At 46.9% G+C, this 17,287-nt stretch overlaps 1 protein-coding gene across 2 annotated transcripts in view; it reads right to left on the reverse strand.

Annotated features, from left to right (window-relative positions):
• Positions 1-17,287, reverse strand: part of Sobp (Sine oculis-binding protein) — a 140,850-nt gene that overhangs the window by 5,056 nt on the left and 118,507 nt on the right. The window contains exon 1 of one of the 2 annotated variants that reach the window (XM_075895600.1): positions 7,521-8,396. The exons of the other annotated variant lie outside the window; for it this stretch is intronic. Within the exon in view, the coding sequence (XP_075751715.1) occupies positions 7,521-7,599 (79 nt within the window). The 5' untranslated portion in view covers positions 7,600-8,396. Of the gene's footprint in view, positions 1-7,520; positions 8,397-17,287 lie in introns of those variants that run through there. 2 annotated transcript variants of the gene reach the window in all.

Here is a 17,287-nt window from a genome sequence, read left to right on the forward strand (position 1 = left end):
ACATGAAACGCTCGACAGAGGATGGCTTCCCAGCTAAAGTACGATATAACATAATGCATCTGGAAGCATTCACGTATATATACGGCTGACGAACAGCCTCGAAAATAATTGTTGAAACGCAACCGCGGTTGCTGTCCACGAATGCGTTAACCAGGCTTTTAGGGTCGTTATTAGTGGCATCGTGTCTTGATGTGTGTTAAAATCACATTTTCGAAACAACCAAGTTGTGGAGCGTGAATTCAAATTCTATTTTGTTTGTAGCTTCCGAGCACCACACTTCACCCACTCATTCAAGTGGTGCGAACAAGAACAACTCGCACCACTTCTACAAGGACCATGCAGTTTCGAACGAAATGGAGCGCTTTCGACAAGAGGTGTACGACGTCCCACTCGGTCCATGATCGGTCCATGATAGTCGTCAGAAAGGAGCGCCGAAGTGAAAAGCTTAGTAGAGTAGTCCTGATCCAGAATCCTTTCTTCAGATTGTTCGGAGACGGTAAGTGGAAGTGCGATCTAATCAAAATTAATGTAGCTCGATATTATTGGTGTATGGCCACCTTAAGTCAGCAAAAGAAAGTGCAGCTCACTCGGACTCACAGTTACCAAAATTTTCCTGAGTCAAAGTCACTCGAACTCACACTCACTAAAATTTTCTTGAACCGTACATACTCTGACTCTGACTCACGAAAATATTACTCAACCGGACTCGCTCAGATTTAGACTAACGGCTTGACCCTAATCTGAGTGAGTCCGAGTGTCGAGAGTGAGTTCGCCGAAGCATGATGGTCAAAATCGTGGGAGAATTGTGAGCTCATTTTCTGGACACAAATGAGTAGGAGTTACTCCTAAAATGCACTGAAGTTGGTATCATAAACGACGTTCGAGTTAAAAAATCACGCCTGAGCAAATGTTTCACCAGAGGAATCTCACAAGTTCACTCTGGTGCCGTATTTTCTGCCAGCCGGGGTCAAAATTGCGTTCGGAGACCTTAGTGAATACGGGCAACACAATAGTGCTGCTTTTCAGTGTGTTCTAAAAAGGAGTTCAATAAGTGCTCCCATGGCGCCATCTACCAATACCTAGGGGGCGACACCAGCTCCTTACGGCAGTGCTTTTTCCAGCGCCACGTATCATTTTTGCCGTCCACTTACAAGTGTTACAGTCGCAGAGCTTCATCCCAACATAACGTGACGGAAAATATGGCAATGCAGTCGTTCTCATTATAAATGTCGTTATATTACTGCATTAATTTATGAGTGAGCCGGGTTATAAAAGAGGGTAAATTTTAGAACTGGAAGTCCACTTTACCAAAAGACTTAGTTTCATTGTTTAGGGAAGTTATTTTGGGAGTAGCGAGCACTCGTAGAATCATAGACTTACGGGAGCTGCAATTATGTCTGCGAATATATACGTGGCTGCGCTTACAATATACGTTCCCGCTTCTTTTATTTTTTATTTAAGTACATCGAGCATTTCAGCGGGGCATTTAAGCGTCTTCCATTTACGATTATGTAATATTTTATCACATAATCAAATTGCAGAATTCGGGAACGAACATGTAAGCATTTCACACATCGTTCACAAACAGGCGGTAGTAACCTCTTTTTCGTAATAGTAATATTCTTCTTATTATTAATAATATTGAAGTAATTGGGTCCATTTCGAACAATGCAAAAACGATCGAATGATACAAGCCTACAACAGCGACAATATTATCCCACTGTGTAGTGGAGCGCAAAACGATCTTGTGGTTTCAAATCGGCGCCAGTTATAGAATATGCACGAGCTTATACGAAATGTAGATGTCGCGAGCTAAGGCCACTCCGCGTAGTTTTAATCATTTCTGCATTTAAAAAAAAGCAGCACAATAGAATCTCGCATAAGATTCTTACGCTCCCGTAAGGTACTTACTGGACCTTAAGTCGATTTTAAAAACACATACAAGCGGTGTTCGCCAGGCATCGGCGTGGCCAACATCGTGGGGAGAAAACGTGTGTTTCTTGCAGGAACCAGGGGCGGATCGAGCCACTCATTTTAGGGGAAGGGGGCATGGTCATGACTTGTTTTTACTAGGTGAAAAACGCCTTCGTAGCACAAATACCGTTCATGTGTGTTCACAGTGGTTTCACTCATTTGTAATAATTGGTAAAAGGAGGCGGACTAAACTAAAGGGGGGGATGCTGACAGAGAATTTCGGGGGGGGGGGGGCGATCATCCTTACCGCCCCCCGCTCTGAATTCGCCACTGGCAGGAAGACCGTATACGTTTAGTGCCTAAGCATTGAGACGGTTCTAATGGCGTCATGACCGACACTTCACGAGATCAGCTCCTGTTGGTGAAAGATCTGAACCAACGAGTATTGTTTCCACTCTTCCGTCACTTATTTCTTTCGAACTGTATAGCGATGTCACTTTGTTTCCTTGTTTAAGTCCATTACTGCAGGATATACTGTGGCTGCGCTTTACTATTTCAATTGCGAAGCTGTTCAGCCATTCGTGCGAGTCGATGGCAGAAAACTATTATCTTAACGGGCATGCACCTCTGCGTGGCCTGCCAGAAAACAATCGTCATCATAAGCAGGAATGTGCTACAGAAATTGCGTAAATCTTTCTACTATACCTACTGTTCCACTAAAGGTGAACAGGGCCACAGCCAGCCCAACAATACGGTCACGAAGCAAAGGCGGCCAGCTGAAGAGCCCGAGTACGCACAACGAGAAAATACTACGGGGAACGACGGGAAAGGCAACGGCGGCCGCGGGAATACATCGAAGCGATGAAAGACCAGTACGCCAATGACGACGCGCCCGAGGATCTAGAGAGGTGTGAACACTTGGCTTCCGCGCGAGTTACTGCCTGTGGAATCGGGACAACCATGTCGTATCTGTGAACGCCTGTGGTTTAACTCGAACGTCTCCGAGCTGGGAATAAACGTAGAAAAAAAACGATCTAAAATCTAGCAACAACCTATATAGAAACAATCAGGTTTGTATTTAGAATCATTTAGTTTAGTTGTTGCTCGGAGCCTTGCGTGGCTTGATTCGTCTTTTTTTTTTTATCTAGAAGATGATCTGAATACGTAGTATGAAGTTCATGAGGGAATTACGTCGATCTGTGAGCAAGTGTCAAATATATTGATACGAAGTGTCACTAGCAGGAAAAACAACACCTCGACCAAATTGTTACACAAGGAAAGGTAACTTAAGAGGGTTTTTAATGGGCCCTGAGTCCGATATCACTGTATGATGATGATGATCATTCCGCAGCCATGGCTGGTACCTACTCGGCGGGATCGCAGTAGAAGCAACGTCGTCTTCCTTCTCTACTCGCGCTTCCCTTGTTTTTCTGGTAGTGACACTTCGTGTCAACATTAAGAAAAAGAATATCTCCAGTTTTACGTGTCAATATTACGATAAGATTATCATGGAGCAACGCAAAGGGTGGATCCGGGAAGTAGGCCCATCTGTTGTTCTTTCAGGTGCATTCACATCGCACAGTATACACGTGGGCCGATAAGCATTTGGCCTCCATCAAAATGCGACCAGCACAGCTGGGATCAAACCCGTGACTTTCTGGTTAACAGCCACGCACCGTAACAACTCTATCATCGAAACAGACAAGCATACCAGAGACGTGCAGAGGGGGTCAAAAGTTTCCAGGCCGCGCTGTCATAAGAATACATGGGATCGAGGCCAGAGAACTTTTGACCAGCCGTGTATACGTGTGCAACACGTTAGTGTATGTATGTATGTTTTTCCTCCTTGAACCCCTCTCGTCACCCGAAAGAGCCCGAACACTAAGGAAACGTAAATTACGCCAGAAATGCCAATGCAGCTCCCTACGATAGACGATACAGAAAACACATGAAGTCAACATACATATAGGCCACTGCCGTTGCTGCAGTATGTGTGGCAACGAGTATCACTGGCGATCAGTTACATCAGACTATTAGCAAAGCGTATATGCTCGACCAGAAAGGCGAGACGATGCACTCGGGTATGTGTGCAACTGCATTACCTGCCGATGGCAGTGTTGAAATAGGCAGGCATCGCATGCTTGCGACATGCAGCTCGTACAGCTGAGATGAAAGTCGGGGTTTAGTCGATGTTTCTGACGAAGATAGTTACGTATGCAGTTTTGCTCGGTAATTGCTCTGCAAGTTGGTTATCTGCGTTTATGGCTGCTTTTTTTGCAGCAATGAAATGAGGTGATTGTCGAGAAAGGGTATTTAGTTAGACGAGTGCTTCACAAAATCTGTATAGAAAGAAAATGCGATCCCTTCACACTAGTACTTTGAAGCGCTCATGTTGCCTTCTCTTCGATGCAGTACAGATGATCATGAATGAAACAAAGTTTGAGAACTTATTTCAACAATTATTTTTTCATCATTCTATGCCGATGAGTTTTCAGGCTAATCTGATACGTTTGATTATACAGTGCAGAGAGAGGCGCTCGCTTATAAGATATGAGATAGCAATGCATATATAGGTAACTAGCGACTTGCTTCCCTGTGAACGAACGATGAAGACAAAACAAAAAAAGAAAGACTGACTGACAGCAAATTATCATTGCGTCACTCAGGTAAAAGGTTGCACTTCGCTAATCACCCCCCGTATAGTTTTCCGAACGAGAGGCAAAAGTTGAGTATAGCTAAGAAGCGCGTTTACGCGTTGCGAAAATGTAGAAACCACGGGTTGTAGGAACCCGTGAACGTTAATATATTACGACTAGCACGCCCAAGTTCAGACGGGCGTTGAATTACGCAGAGCGAAATTGCCTCACTTGCCGGTGGTTTATAGTTAGCTAATCACTGTAACCCCGTGCCTTGGCTTTTTTGTTTGTTTTTGTGTGAGTGAGCATACCTCTATGAATAGTATAGATATTAAAGTTTTTCATAGGTATGTATGAACTCGAGATTGCATGGCAGGTATACGTATAAAGCACGAACGCCCCACCGAAAGCGAGTTACGATGATTTTAGAGTAAAATACCTAGCTGTACATATGATAGGTGTAAAAGATTGATACGACGTTCCATTTGGAACGTAATGAGCAAACGCCAAGCAAGATTAAAGAAAAGATCCACCGGCAGTGTCCATTTGATTCCGGTTTATTGGGTGTAGTCTGTTCGTGTTTCCCTCTTCACAGAGATGTGCATGTACTTTGCTCAGTTAACGCATGAAGTTAGTTCCTATAGCTCCGATATCACAACACTAGAATGTATGTTGACTGGTTCCCAAAAACTACTTCTTTTACCAGAAAGTATACGTTCTAACAGACCTTAAATATAAATTAATCGGTACTGATTTCCGATGCAATGTGAAGAAAAAAAATACGGGGGATCCAAATTGTGGTTCACTGCTTCGCATTTCGAGAATGTTGCGTCAGTTTGCCCATGGAGTGTAAGGCTCGATATGACGGACAGCTTATCAGATATGTTCCACCTAAGCTTAGCTCATCGTTGTAGCATTAGTCAGCTGTTCGTTAGCTTCGTAGAAGCACGTGAACATCATTTTACGTGGTTGAGTTTCGACGTTCAGTTCGTAAGTCCCTCATAAAAGCGATCGATATCGAAAATTTTCGGCTGGACGCATATTTTGTTTAGTAGTGCGCTTCACAGAACACGTATGTATACATGGAATGCATGTTTTAGGTAGGCGTTTGTGTAACACGCACTTTAAACATTTACCCACGGGTGGCACCAAGGTGAGCAAGGGGGGAGGGCTTCCTTCCTGAAGAGCTCATGACTTGCCATTGGTTCACCCCCCCCCCCTTCTCCATGCAAAATTCTAGCGCTGCGCTTGATGGGCTGCTTCAGTTTCACCGACAGAACTCAGCTTTAGTAAGAGAGACCTAAGTGACATTGGTACATGCAATGCTATACAGAGGTTGATAGACGATTGGTTTGATTACGGGGTGTGGTTATCCGTATAGCTTCTAACACTTGATGTTCTACGGAGTGCACTGATATTGCACAGTACACGGGCCTCCATTACTTCGCCTTGATCGAAATACCATCACTGTCGGCGGTATTGAACACTTGAACCTCTGGTCAGCAGCCGACCATGCACTCAGCCAGCACGACGGGCTAAGATCGATTCAGAGGAGCCCTAATGTACCAAGTGCGCCATATTTACCTCTGTAATCTGTCCCCAAGACAGCGTAAAGCTAAGCTAGTTTAAGGCACGGAAACTTGTTCTTCTGACATCCTCATTTTGCGCGCTGCGAAATTCCTTTGCTGTGAACCAATTATACAATTACAAGACTTTCGCGCTTAATTTTAAGACGTTGTCGAAACACTCTGCGAACGTCCTGTTTTCAGCGAGTTTAATAGGAAAGAGCAAGTCCTATGCCGCAAATCAACGAACGACGATGCTCAGCTCAAGGAATGGCTTTGTCTCAGCTCGTCAGTTACACAGATTCAACGTGACACAGCGGCAACCATCTGTTTTCATGCTTCACACAAATGCGTCTAGTTTGTAAACTCCACACGTACGCACAACACTAACGTCACACTCGTTCATGTATCCCAACTGAGAATGAAAAAATGTATACGTAGCAGGTGCGAAGACTACCCTGCGTGACCACTTGTAACACATTGCACCTTCCGAAAGTTAGCGCAACAAAGGTTTGTGACGCACAACACGATCTCGTTTTATGAGCATGTTTGAATAGATGCATCACGCATTACGCGTCACCTTACATGTCGCGGCGAAAGGGCTGATGACGAGTGTCGAAATGATCCCACGATTTTCGTCGCAGACTAAGCTTTGTCCGCCGACTTATTGCTAAGACTTTTCATGGTTATTTTAAGTTTCAAGTATCTAAGCATCATGACCAATGTCACTTAAGGGTAAAAAGCTGCCTCAATCTGAATTCCAAGAGTGTCACTCAGTACATAGAATGCATTGAAATACAATGACAGCGGAAAAAGAATACAACAATGGGAGCCAATCCATCACAAAGGCAGGTAATTTTAGGGGCAACGACGGAACGAACGCTGAAGCAATCTTTGGGACATGTAGCCTGCTAGAAGAATACGGCTGTTAGCTTTAAAAAACCTTCGTTAGCCATATATTTTTGCAACGAACGACCCATTGCCGAAAATAGGTAGCCCAACACTGGCATCTCAGCGGCTATATATGTGCTGCGTACTTTGCCAAGATGGAATGAGCAGGTTCCATTTGCAGCCTATGCAGTCGAACTTCTATGGGCGCAAGATGGAAAAACAGTCGTTCGCCATGTTAGAGCACCCTGGGTGGTCAAAAATAATCCGGAGTATTCTACTACAGCGTACCTAAAAATCAGATCTTGGCTTCCGCGAGTAAAATGTCATTTTTTCTTCAATTATCTCCATATAGTTGGCAGAACAGTCGAAGGATGACGTCAGTGCGAGATAATATACAAACGTTATCACGCGGGTTTAGTGTTTCACTCTCAGCGCTGTTGCTCAGCAGAACCGCGCAACGCACATGCACACAATCACTTCAAAAAGTATATAGAGTTGGAATGCGCATACGTACCCAAGCCCCTCCACCACGGCCGTCGTGGTAGGTCATCAAAGATTGTGGAAGATGGTGGCGAGAAAGGCAACACAGGCATCGCACCCACGATTCACAGAGACGCTGCAGAATGTATGCGCGGACTGACGGAGGAGCCCTCACGCGTGCCCGGTATCGAGTCCGAAAGATATGCTCTCCACGGGCTTACATGTCCTCAAGGATACCAGAAGCCAGAGAGAAGATCCACTTGGCACGGCCAGAATGAAGATTGGTTCGGACAGTCTTGTCGGTGACAGTACGACGAACGTTAAGGCAAGAAAAGCTAGCCAAGTCTCCGTCTTTTGAATATAAGAGGAGCGTAAACGTACCGAAGGTTCTCGGTACCAGCCGGTTCCCACCGATGTGGGAGCTTCTTAGAAAGCCCCAAGTCGGAGTTGTCGCGAGCACGCATACGTGCAAAGGCACACTAAATAAGAATCTTGATCGGTCAACCCAGATGTAGCATGAGCCAATGTCGTCCTTCTCGTCGGTGACTCGTCATGGCTGCTTGCCGGCGTTCCACTTCGCACACAAGGCGAGGAAAAGCGAGGCGTCGTTTGATGACCACTCAAGAAGTTCTTCGGTGGACGATGAGAAGCCGTCACGAAAGTTGAATCCGACAGCTGAATTCGAGTAACCGGCAGGGAATCCGGCAGGAAAAGGTACTTGGGATGACCAGATCGCTTCGGCCAACGCAGAGATCGAGCGGCTGTGGCGGACTTAACGCGAAACTAGCACTCCGACGACAGACTTGCGACCGCTCAGAGGCGTGGGCGTTGAGTGTTGTACGAAGCCTTTCTAGAAGTGGCTTACGCGTGCAGCGTACAAGACGTGTGTGCGAATGTGCGTTCCCCACACACTTCGTTCGAGTGTTCTTCACTCTCTCGGCCGGAGAATGAGCATATGGGGAGGAGGAAGGGGACGAACTCCCACCGTTTAAAATAAGCAGGAGGCGTGCCCCCGGCGTGTCTCTTACACAGAAAGTGGTTCGGGTGTTAGCGGTGGCCGTAATGAGGCAGCATGGCTGCCACGGTGGTATGGGTGAGGGGGATTGACGATGGGCAGCGCGTGGCTCGCCAAGTCCAGCGCCCAAACCTTCTCACCCTCCGTCTGGAATCGGAGAAAAAAGGACCATCGCGGCTCGCTCGGCACAGAGACAAAATGCCGGCCGGCGCCACTGCTAATGAACAGTAACGATCCGCTTGTTTGGGACGGTACACTGGCTGGGTAAAGCGGACCGGGGGGGGGGGGGGGGATAAGCAGTCGGGCCTTTCGTGGCTCTTCAAAGATGCGCGGTGGCTCTGTGTCTCGGACTAGACCGCGGCAGCCTTCTCTACCGAATGCCGGTTCTCTTCCCCCTCCCTCCGCGCTTTCTAACATGCAGCAAGAGGTCTCCACAAGTGGACACACAAACGCTGGCAATCCAAGCTTGGGTATACAAGCTCCGAAATGGGGAAGGTTAGCAGTGGCAGCAGCGGCATTTCGGTTTCCTGAGCGCTCCATTTACTTCCAATTCGGAACCGATTCCTCCGGAAACGCGCGCCCCCGGCCGGACGCCTCCTTCGGTCCAGGAAACTTTGGCGCCCTGAGCGACGTCGTGGTACGAGGGGGAGGGAAACCTTGGCGTGCGTGACGCCGTGTTTGTTAATGCCCGCGTGCACGCCTTCCCCCTCAAACTGTGCTCGGATGTTAGGAGAGAAAAGAAGCATTCGAACAGTCGCCGTTCGGAAACCGGAGATGCTAAACACCCGGTTCACTGTTCTTCCACTTATTACTGTTCGTTTCGGTTCGTTCTTCAGTTACGATTTCAGAAGGTCGAATGCTCGAAAAAAAGAAAAACGACGCGTTCTTTGTTTCTCGGTGCATCGCGTGAGAGCACGGCGTTGAGCGCGGGCGGCACTGTTTCGCTAAAATAACGGCAATTTCTACCGGAGCCCTTCTTCGACGCATGCACAGGCGAGGTCCGCGCAAAGATGTGGGCTGTCACTATCTGCGCGTAATGTGGTCCGCTTGCGCTCCTGCTTAGCCTCGAAGGGTGGTAGTGTCGGGGTACATACTTGGAAAAAGAAAGCGTTCGCGGAGGCTGGCACTGCTGTAAATGCTATACTCTTCTGGGCGGGTGACTTTTAGGGACCGTTTCCTTTAAAGAGGTACGAAGTGGACGCGTGGACCTCGCGCGCAGCGTATACGATGTGCAAAAGGTCTTGCTTGCTGGCGCGAAGGGCGTCAGAAGGAGCTGTTCGTCGGTGTTGAAACCACGAAAATGCATGTTCTCGCTGCTATAGGGCACATCGCGGACTTGTCGCAAGTTTTACTTGACGTCAATCAAGATAAAGATAATACGATCTTGATTATTTGCGAGCGCATCTTTGATGCATTATAAGGCTGCTTCCGCGGGCCCCACGACGGAATTACCTCTGAGCAATTACGGTGGAAAGCTTCGAACGCATGCGGATCTTTTGAAAGGCGAAAACCTTAAATGACTCACCGAACGTGAACGTTCACCGTCGGCGTCAATACGTCTGATGCGAAAGATCATCACGTCATGTCGTCACCATACGACGTCATGATTACGACACAGATCGTAAAACTTTGTGTCGTGACGACGTCACATGACATTATCGTATAGTCACTGAGACGGGCCGATCCGAGCAGCACTGGAAAACTCGGTGGTGACGTGCAAAAAAGCTTGCGGTGTCTGTGATCCCAGCAATAAACCACACAAGGTGCAGAAAGCATTCGAAAATAGGGTGGCGGTCAGTACAAACGGCTCATTAAAAATAAAAGGCACCTTTCGCCTTCGAGTCATCTTAAGCGAATGCACACGAGAGAGATCATGGGATTTATAATATATATATATATATATATATATATATATATATATATATATATATATATATATATATATATATATATATTGTTTTATAAATGTACGATAACTTTTGAGACTACGTGAATAGAGGTTTGGCAGCGTCGAGTCAATGACACCACCGGCAAGCGATCACAGCTATGACCCGTACGTCTGCTTGGGGCACTGTTAACCCCCATAATTTATTAGCCCACACGATGTGCCAACATATACGTGTTTATAAAAATTCTGTAGCCCACCACGCAGATGCTAAGAAACGTGAGAGTGAGGACACGTATCACCAATTTTACGTCACTAAAGTGTGTTACCTTGAGGCCATGGAAAGGAACTGCCATTTAATGTCGCTCAAATAGTTTGGCCGGATAAGCTTCAACATGTATGGTCGAAGTCTCTCGCGCAAAACCTATGAGAAGTTTCTGTGTAAAGTTCCAGGCCACAGGAGCATACATGAAGTATGGGACACGTGATTGGAACAATGAATTTTTCAGACATAGCACCAGCCTGCAACAGCGAGTTTCTCGCCGGTGGTATATTAGGGACCACCATCATTTGGCCCAAAGCGGAGTAATAGTGACAAGGCGAGTGGTGACGCAAGTATAAGAATAATTAAATGTAGAGGTTCTACATCGCAAGACCGTGATTTGATTATGAGAGACACCGCACGTATAGAGGGCTCCAGAAACTTCAACCCCCGGTGCGTCTCTAACCTGCACCTAAATCTGGCACACAAACCTCTAGCACTTTGCCTACATCAAAATGCAGCCGCCGCAGCCGGAATCAGCAGTCAAGCATCATATATATACAGCCACTATAGAGCGCATATGTGAGATCAGACATGGAGAGAGAGAAAAAAAAATTGGCCGGAATCTACATGTTACACTATAAATGTCGTCGAAAGACGATATTCTTGCGTCTGGAGAGAGTGAACAAAACATTTATTTGATGTCCTGCGCGAGAAAATCGGTGAATGGTATTCTGAAGGCGCTGCGTTATAGAGTGCCTCGAGCGTGGTACGGAGGCGAACAAGCGCACCTAGGCACGTTAAACACGAGTGCCATCTGGCAGTTATCTTCGAAAACGAAGGCGTGCGCGACCGCGGAGAAAGATGCCCGCCAGCCACGGAGGCGATAAAGTGTGTAGAATGGAAAGCGACGGGCAGGTACCACCTCCGTGCCGTCGTAGCAAAGCGTTGAGAACACCTTCTAGAGCATCGGGTTGCACTGTCAGCGCAGCGCGTTAAACGCTACGGTCCTTAGAGTTTTTCTGTGTCTGTCCTCGTCTAGTATAAAAGCAGACATACAAAACATAGACATGTTGTTATGGCGCCTCAGATATGCGCAATATTTGCCTTTTTAATTGACAATCGCACAACTATGAACGCTAAACCTTGAGCAATATTGGTGGGCGCTGCGGATGGGGTTGGCCGTTCGGTGCCGCTTGAGGTATCGTTATGGCGGACAAACAGACAAACGTATAGATAGACAGACAGACCAAAATTTTGCCGTCGAAGGTCCCCAAGAAAGACTATCGTCTTTAAAAATTGTTAAGAAAAGTAAGTCAAAACAAAGTCAGGCATGACCCGTCGCCCCTATAGCCGTCGGCCGGAATCCCTCGGGACACGGACTGATCATGTCTTGCTGGACGTTGGGGTCTGGGCTGCGAAGCAGGGCCTCCCAGAATTGTACAGTGTGCGAACCATCGTTCTTAGTTGGACATGTCCACACCATGTGGACCGAATCGGTCACCCCAACACGAAATTTGCTCTGAAACCAGAAAACTTCTGGGTGGCATTTGCTGTAAAGTACGGGGTTCGGAAAAACGGCGGTCTGTATCTTTCGTCACATAACCTCGTCTTTTTTTACTGAGCAATCTGTCGGCTGCCAGGTATACTTGCCAATCCAGCCAGTAATTTGCTGCGATTTCCTTATATGTGCGTATATCCTCACTTCTTTATGTAAGTTCGGTAAGTTGGGAGGGTCCCGGTGAACGACCTCGGGTCTCCCAGTAAGACAAGGTCTCACTGGGAGATGAGACATCGGGTGGCCAAATGAGCTTCCTCGTTCCCTCCAAGTCCCTAGTGAGCTGGTGCCTAGACGAGCAGAATCTTATCTGTGGGTCCTCCTACCATGTTTAATATACAAAAGACAGTCTCGATCACCCTTTACGATTCGTAATTTCTCATGGCGTTTTTGGAGTCGCTGATGACCACCTTTACCCCCTTTTGGAAATGGCCAAGGCTATTGCCACTTCCTCGGGCTTGACGAGGGGGCGGCCGTTGGTTTAATGTGTCGATATGTCGCGAATTTATGACATACCGAAAATCTTCGAGCAAGGAAGTCAGGAAATCCGGGCCACCTTCAATGCCGGCTGTCAAGTACTCACGGGGAACGTAGCTTTCAGCACGAAAAATCTAGCACCATCTCGTCTAAGATATTTTATGCTAAAACCAATTGTTTTATAGCTGATGGCAGAGAGCACGTAGCGCTTGCAACCACTCTCACTTCTTCGTTCTTTCTAGCCTGGGTGACGTACGTTCTATCTTCAATAATTTTGTTTGTTTGGTGTGTATACGCCCCCAAGAGATGGCACACGACATGTTAAGTAGTTCAGAAATACGTTTTTTGTTGCAAGGTCCTCGCTTCTGTGGCACATGGAGAAGATATGACGTACATAAAAATATGCATTAAAGTTGCATTTTAGATAATTTAACTGTAGAATCATTCAAAGCTTGCTATTTAAAGCTGGAAAATGAAAACATTTATTTTGTTTGATAGCTTTATAATTCGGGCATTAAAGGGTTGAAGGGCACGTTCGTCTCAGCTACGTGCGTATTACCTTCAAAGGAAACTACCTTGCAGCGGCAGCACTGACTTCTGCTGCTCGGTTGTCAAAGCCAGGAAAGCTGTCTTGGCCGGAAGCGATAGACGCATCTGCACTTTGCGAGATAACGTACCAACCCGAGTGCACAGTTTTCCACGCATGCCTCTTCGGTGCAGGTACAGAAGGATAGAATAGCCACGTGACAAAGATGGATGCGCGTTGAAGACTCAGGATTAATTAAGTGTCCTGCGGATAGTCTTCGCCATGAGTTGCTGTCCCTTGGCGGCTTCCTGAGCCAGCAGGGCAGCCCAGAGTCGAAGTTTATTTAGATTGAATTACTGAAGCAAGGAGCGGGAGTGAGGGGCTACAAATGCCTGACAAAGAGCTGGTGCTCCAGGTCCGAACTGGGCAATGCAGACCCACTGCAGCGCGTGTGGACAATGTTGCTGTTTGAGGCTGCGTCGTTGTTATTAAATGCGAAGCGTTTCTTAGCGAACTTCGGCGACTTTGAGCGTATCTATCTATCTATCTATCTATCTATCTATCTATCTATCTATCTATCTATCTATCTATCTATCTATCTATCTATCTATCTATCTATCTATCTAGCCGCTTACGTTTGGGTGATCTCGCGGCCTCTACCTTAACTTGGCGTGAATCAAAATTAGCATGCATGGGTAAAATGGTTTGACGAATGTGACACGCTGGTCAAGACATCAATAATGCCACAATGTCATCGCGTATATGTCATCAAACACTTCCCGCTAGACAGTGGCACACACCCACGGGCGGGTGTGTGCCGCTGGTATGCGGATATGTGCCACAGGTGATTTACACTTAGTATCTACCCAGGAACGATGATAACACACATGGGCAATTTTAACGTTCGAGCGTCAAGAAATATCCGACATCGGTAGCGGGAACCGGCAAATGGAAAGAATAAATTTCAGGTTCCCAGTTGGAATTGAACCCAAGCATTCTGCGTGGCAACGAATCATTTTAACACAGAGCTTGACCCGGTCTCGGAACTACTTTTCAAATAGACGCCAATCTTCGTGAAACATCAATAGTGGTAGCAGTGCGGTCTACCAAATTTTATAAACATTACATATGTACTGCTTGATTGATTGACATGTGGGGTTTAACGTCCCAAAACCACCATATGATTATGAGAGACGCCTTAGTGGAGGGCTCCGGAGATTTCGACCCCCTGGGGTTCTTTAACGTGCACCCAAATCTGAGCACACGGGCCTACGACATTACCGCCTCCCTCGGAAATGCAGCCGCTGCAGCCGGGATTTGAACCCGCGACCTGCGGGTCAGCAGCCGAGTACCTTAGCCACTAGACCACCGCGGCAGGGCTACATTGGTACTGCTTTGTTACAGCCGTCACGTCACGTTAACGTCAATTGTGATTAGTTGCCATGCGCTGAAGTTGATTTATGTAGCAGTGCCCAGGGCCAGCTTCTTTGCGAGCAGCAGAGCTTGATATCAACTTCTGGTCTTGCTAATACGCATGTTCCAGTTGGCATCGTTGCGCAAGTGCAAACAACTGGTTATATAAACATCTGCAACTTTTCAACATTTGTCTGTGCGTGCAACATTTGTACACATATTTAGCGTCAATTCATGAAGTGTCGCTGAATAAAAAATTCCAACACGGTCACTTTCCTTCCGCATGCTTCGCATAAAGTCGATTTTCAGGTACGTGGGATCTACTGAATTTTTGAGTAATTTAAACCTGGACATTCCTACAGTATCCAGGGTTGTTCTAGTGTCACAGTGTCTGCACTCGTATAAATATGGATATATTAGGTGCCTTTGAGCTGGACTCTGATAGGATCGGGTTTGTAGCTGCCGCCATTCGGCAGAATGTTTGGCTTGATATTGTACGAAGTGGCGGGAACGTACGCATCTTGTGGTGTTATCTAACCATGCTCGAAACCTTCGTATCGTGCACGATGCAATCTGGTACGAAGGCAAAGTAGGGGGAGAGTGTTTTCTTCTCGTTGCCGGCTTAGGGCTCTGGGACCGACAAGATCTCTTGCCACCATGTCTCGCTCCTTCTTCCACTTTCCTTTTTTCCCTCTCTCCGCTGTATCCGCCATATACGACGGAGAAGATAAAACGTGGAGCGAGAGAACGTAAGGCTGCAAACGTGAGGGCGACACCGGTAATGACATAACGAGAGCCGAACAAGCCGGGGGGGGGGGAAAACGCCGTGTCACGACTCCAGGCACCTCAACACGGATCTTGCGGCTGCTGGGGAAAGGGCCACCTTTCTCCAAGTGCAGCAGAGGCACCCGAGATTCGAAATGGAATGGAAAAATAGAACGAGCTACAGGCGGAGAGTGGGAAAGATGTTCCCTGTGCTGAAGAAAAAAGTAAGAAAGAGTCACGAGTGTGTTAAGTGGGGGAGGGATGAGAGCCCACAGACGGCGTCGTCTGGGCTCTCAAATGAAAAAAAAAAGATAAAAGAAAAGAAAGCGAGGAGAAATGCGAGAGTGAGGAGACCGCTAGCGGACGTGGCTCGCCGAAGAGGCAGCAGAGACATTAGCGAGAATTAACGAACAGATAATGACAGCGAGCAAGCAGAGACGCAGTGCGCGCCCTGTTGGCCCACCGCGAAACTAACGTCCGAAACGCGAGGACTGTAGGAAACCAGAGCGCCAGTTCTTCGGCATCTAGAAACGTGAGACAGCGGCCCTGCATACCCCCCCCCCCTCCCCTCATAATCCCCGGCTTCTCCTACATGCGTATTTCCCACAACTGCCGTCATTTGTCTAAACCTTTTCTAGGATTTCCTCCCCTTCTCCTCTCGATGTTGCCTTTTCAGATAAGGCGAAAATAAGAAGCAAATTGAAGCACGCAGCTCACCGAATCTCACATTGCGGTCGTCGTATTCCATTTGATCCGCTCTGAGGGAATCATAGACGTCGGTGCGTTCGTTCAAGTCATCTCGTTTTTCATTACCATCGCGAAAGTTTAAGCGTTAACCGCGACTCATTTTCTATATCAGCGGGGTCGGGTAAGACGAGATTTCGAACGTGATTGTACACGGGCGCGGTGATGGGACGAGTAAGCCGAGAAGGCACAGCTGAGAAACACAACGCAAGCGAACGAGAAAAGAGTGGGGCCTTCGGAAAGGCGAAGAAACGCGATCATGGAAGTGTTACGCAAAGTTTCTGAGGTGAAATGCCTCGTAGTGGCGGCGCACCGATTCAACGAAACGCTTGCAGAAGCTGCCGTTGCCGTACGTCACATTGTGGGTCATATTGTCTCATGTCGGTAGTAGTGGAGTTTCCTCCTCCCCGTTATCGTTGTCAGCCTGTATTCGTATATACGCGACTCCTCCGCCTTTTATCAAGTCACTGTGCTTTTCGTTTTGCCGTTCTCGTAACCTGAACCAACTCTTCTCGGTTGTCACGCTCTGTGCGCTGACGTCACAACGAGTATTATAGTATTATAGCTCGTCGGTGGGCTTGTTGGTTTGATGGCATTGTAACAACAACGACGACAACAACAACAAAAAGAAACAGCGCAAGAAGACCGGGACGGGTAGGTAGGGGGAACATGCACGAGAGCTGTGCGATAAGTGCAAGATATTGTTGAATGGATTTTAAATGCGAAGCATTTCTTAGCAAAGTTCGGTGACTTTGAGCGCTATCTATCTATCTATCTATCTATCTATCTATCTATCTATCTATCTATCTATCTATCTATCTATCTATCTATCTATCTATCTATCTATCTATCTATCTATCTATCTATCTATCTATCTATCCGCCTACGACTTTCAGCTCTCCTGGCCGTTTCGATAATGGTATCGATGCCAATCTTGGTATGGCATAACGTGACTGTATGAAGAATATATTTGACTAGCCATAACATGAAAGTTATGACATGTCTGTCATTAATGGCATGATTTACATTTCATGGTCCTGCAGCTCTTGCGGTGGTTTCGTTCACGTCGCATGTAGCAAAACAGTTATGGTATAGCATGATTGCGTGGCGAACACAAGCGACAGACCCTAACATGAAAACCATGACATGCGTGTCA

This window comes from Rhipicephalus microplus, chromosome 5 (genome assembly GCF_043290135.1).
Source record: "Rhipicephalus microplus isolate Deutch F79 chromosome 5, USDA_Rmic, whole genome shotgun sequence".
NCBI lineage: Eukaryota > Metazoa > Arthropoda > Arachnida > Ixodida > Ixodidae > Rhipicephalus > Rhipicephalus microplus.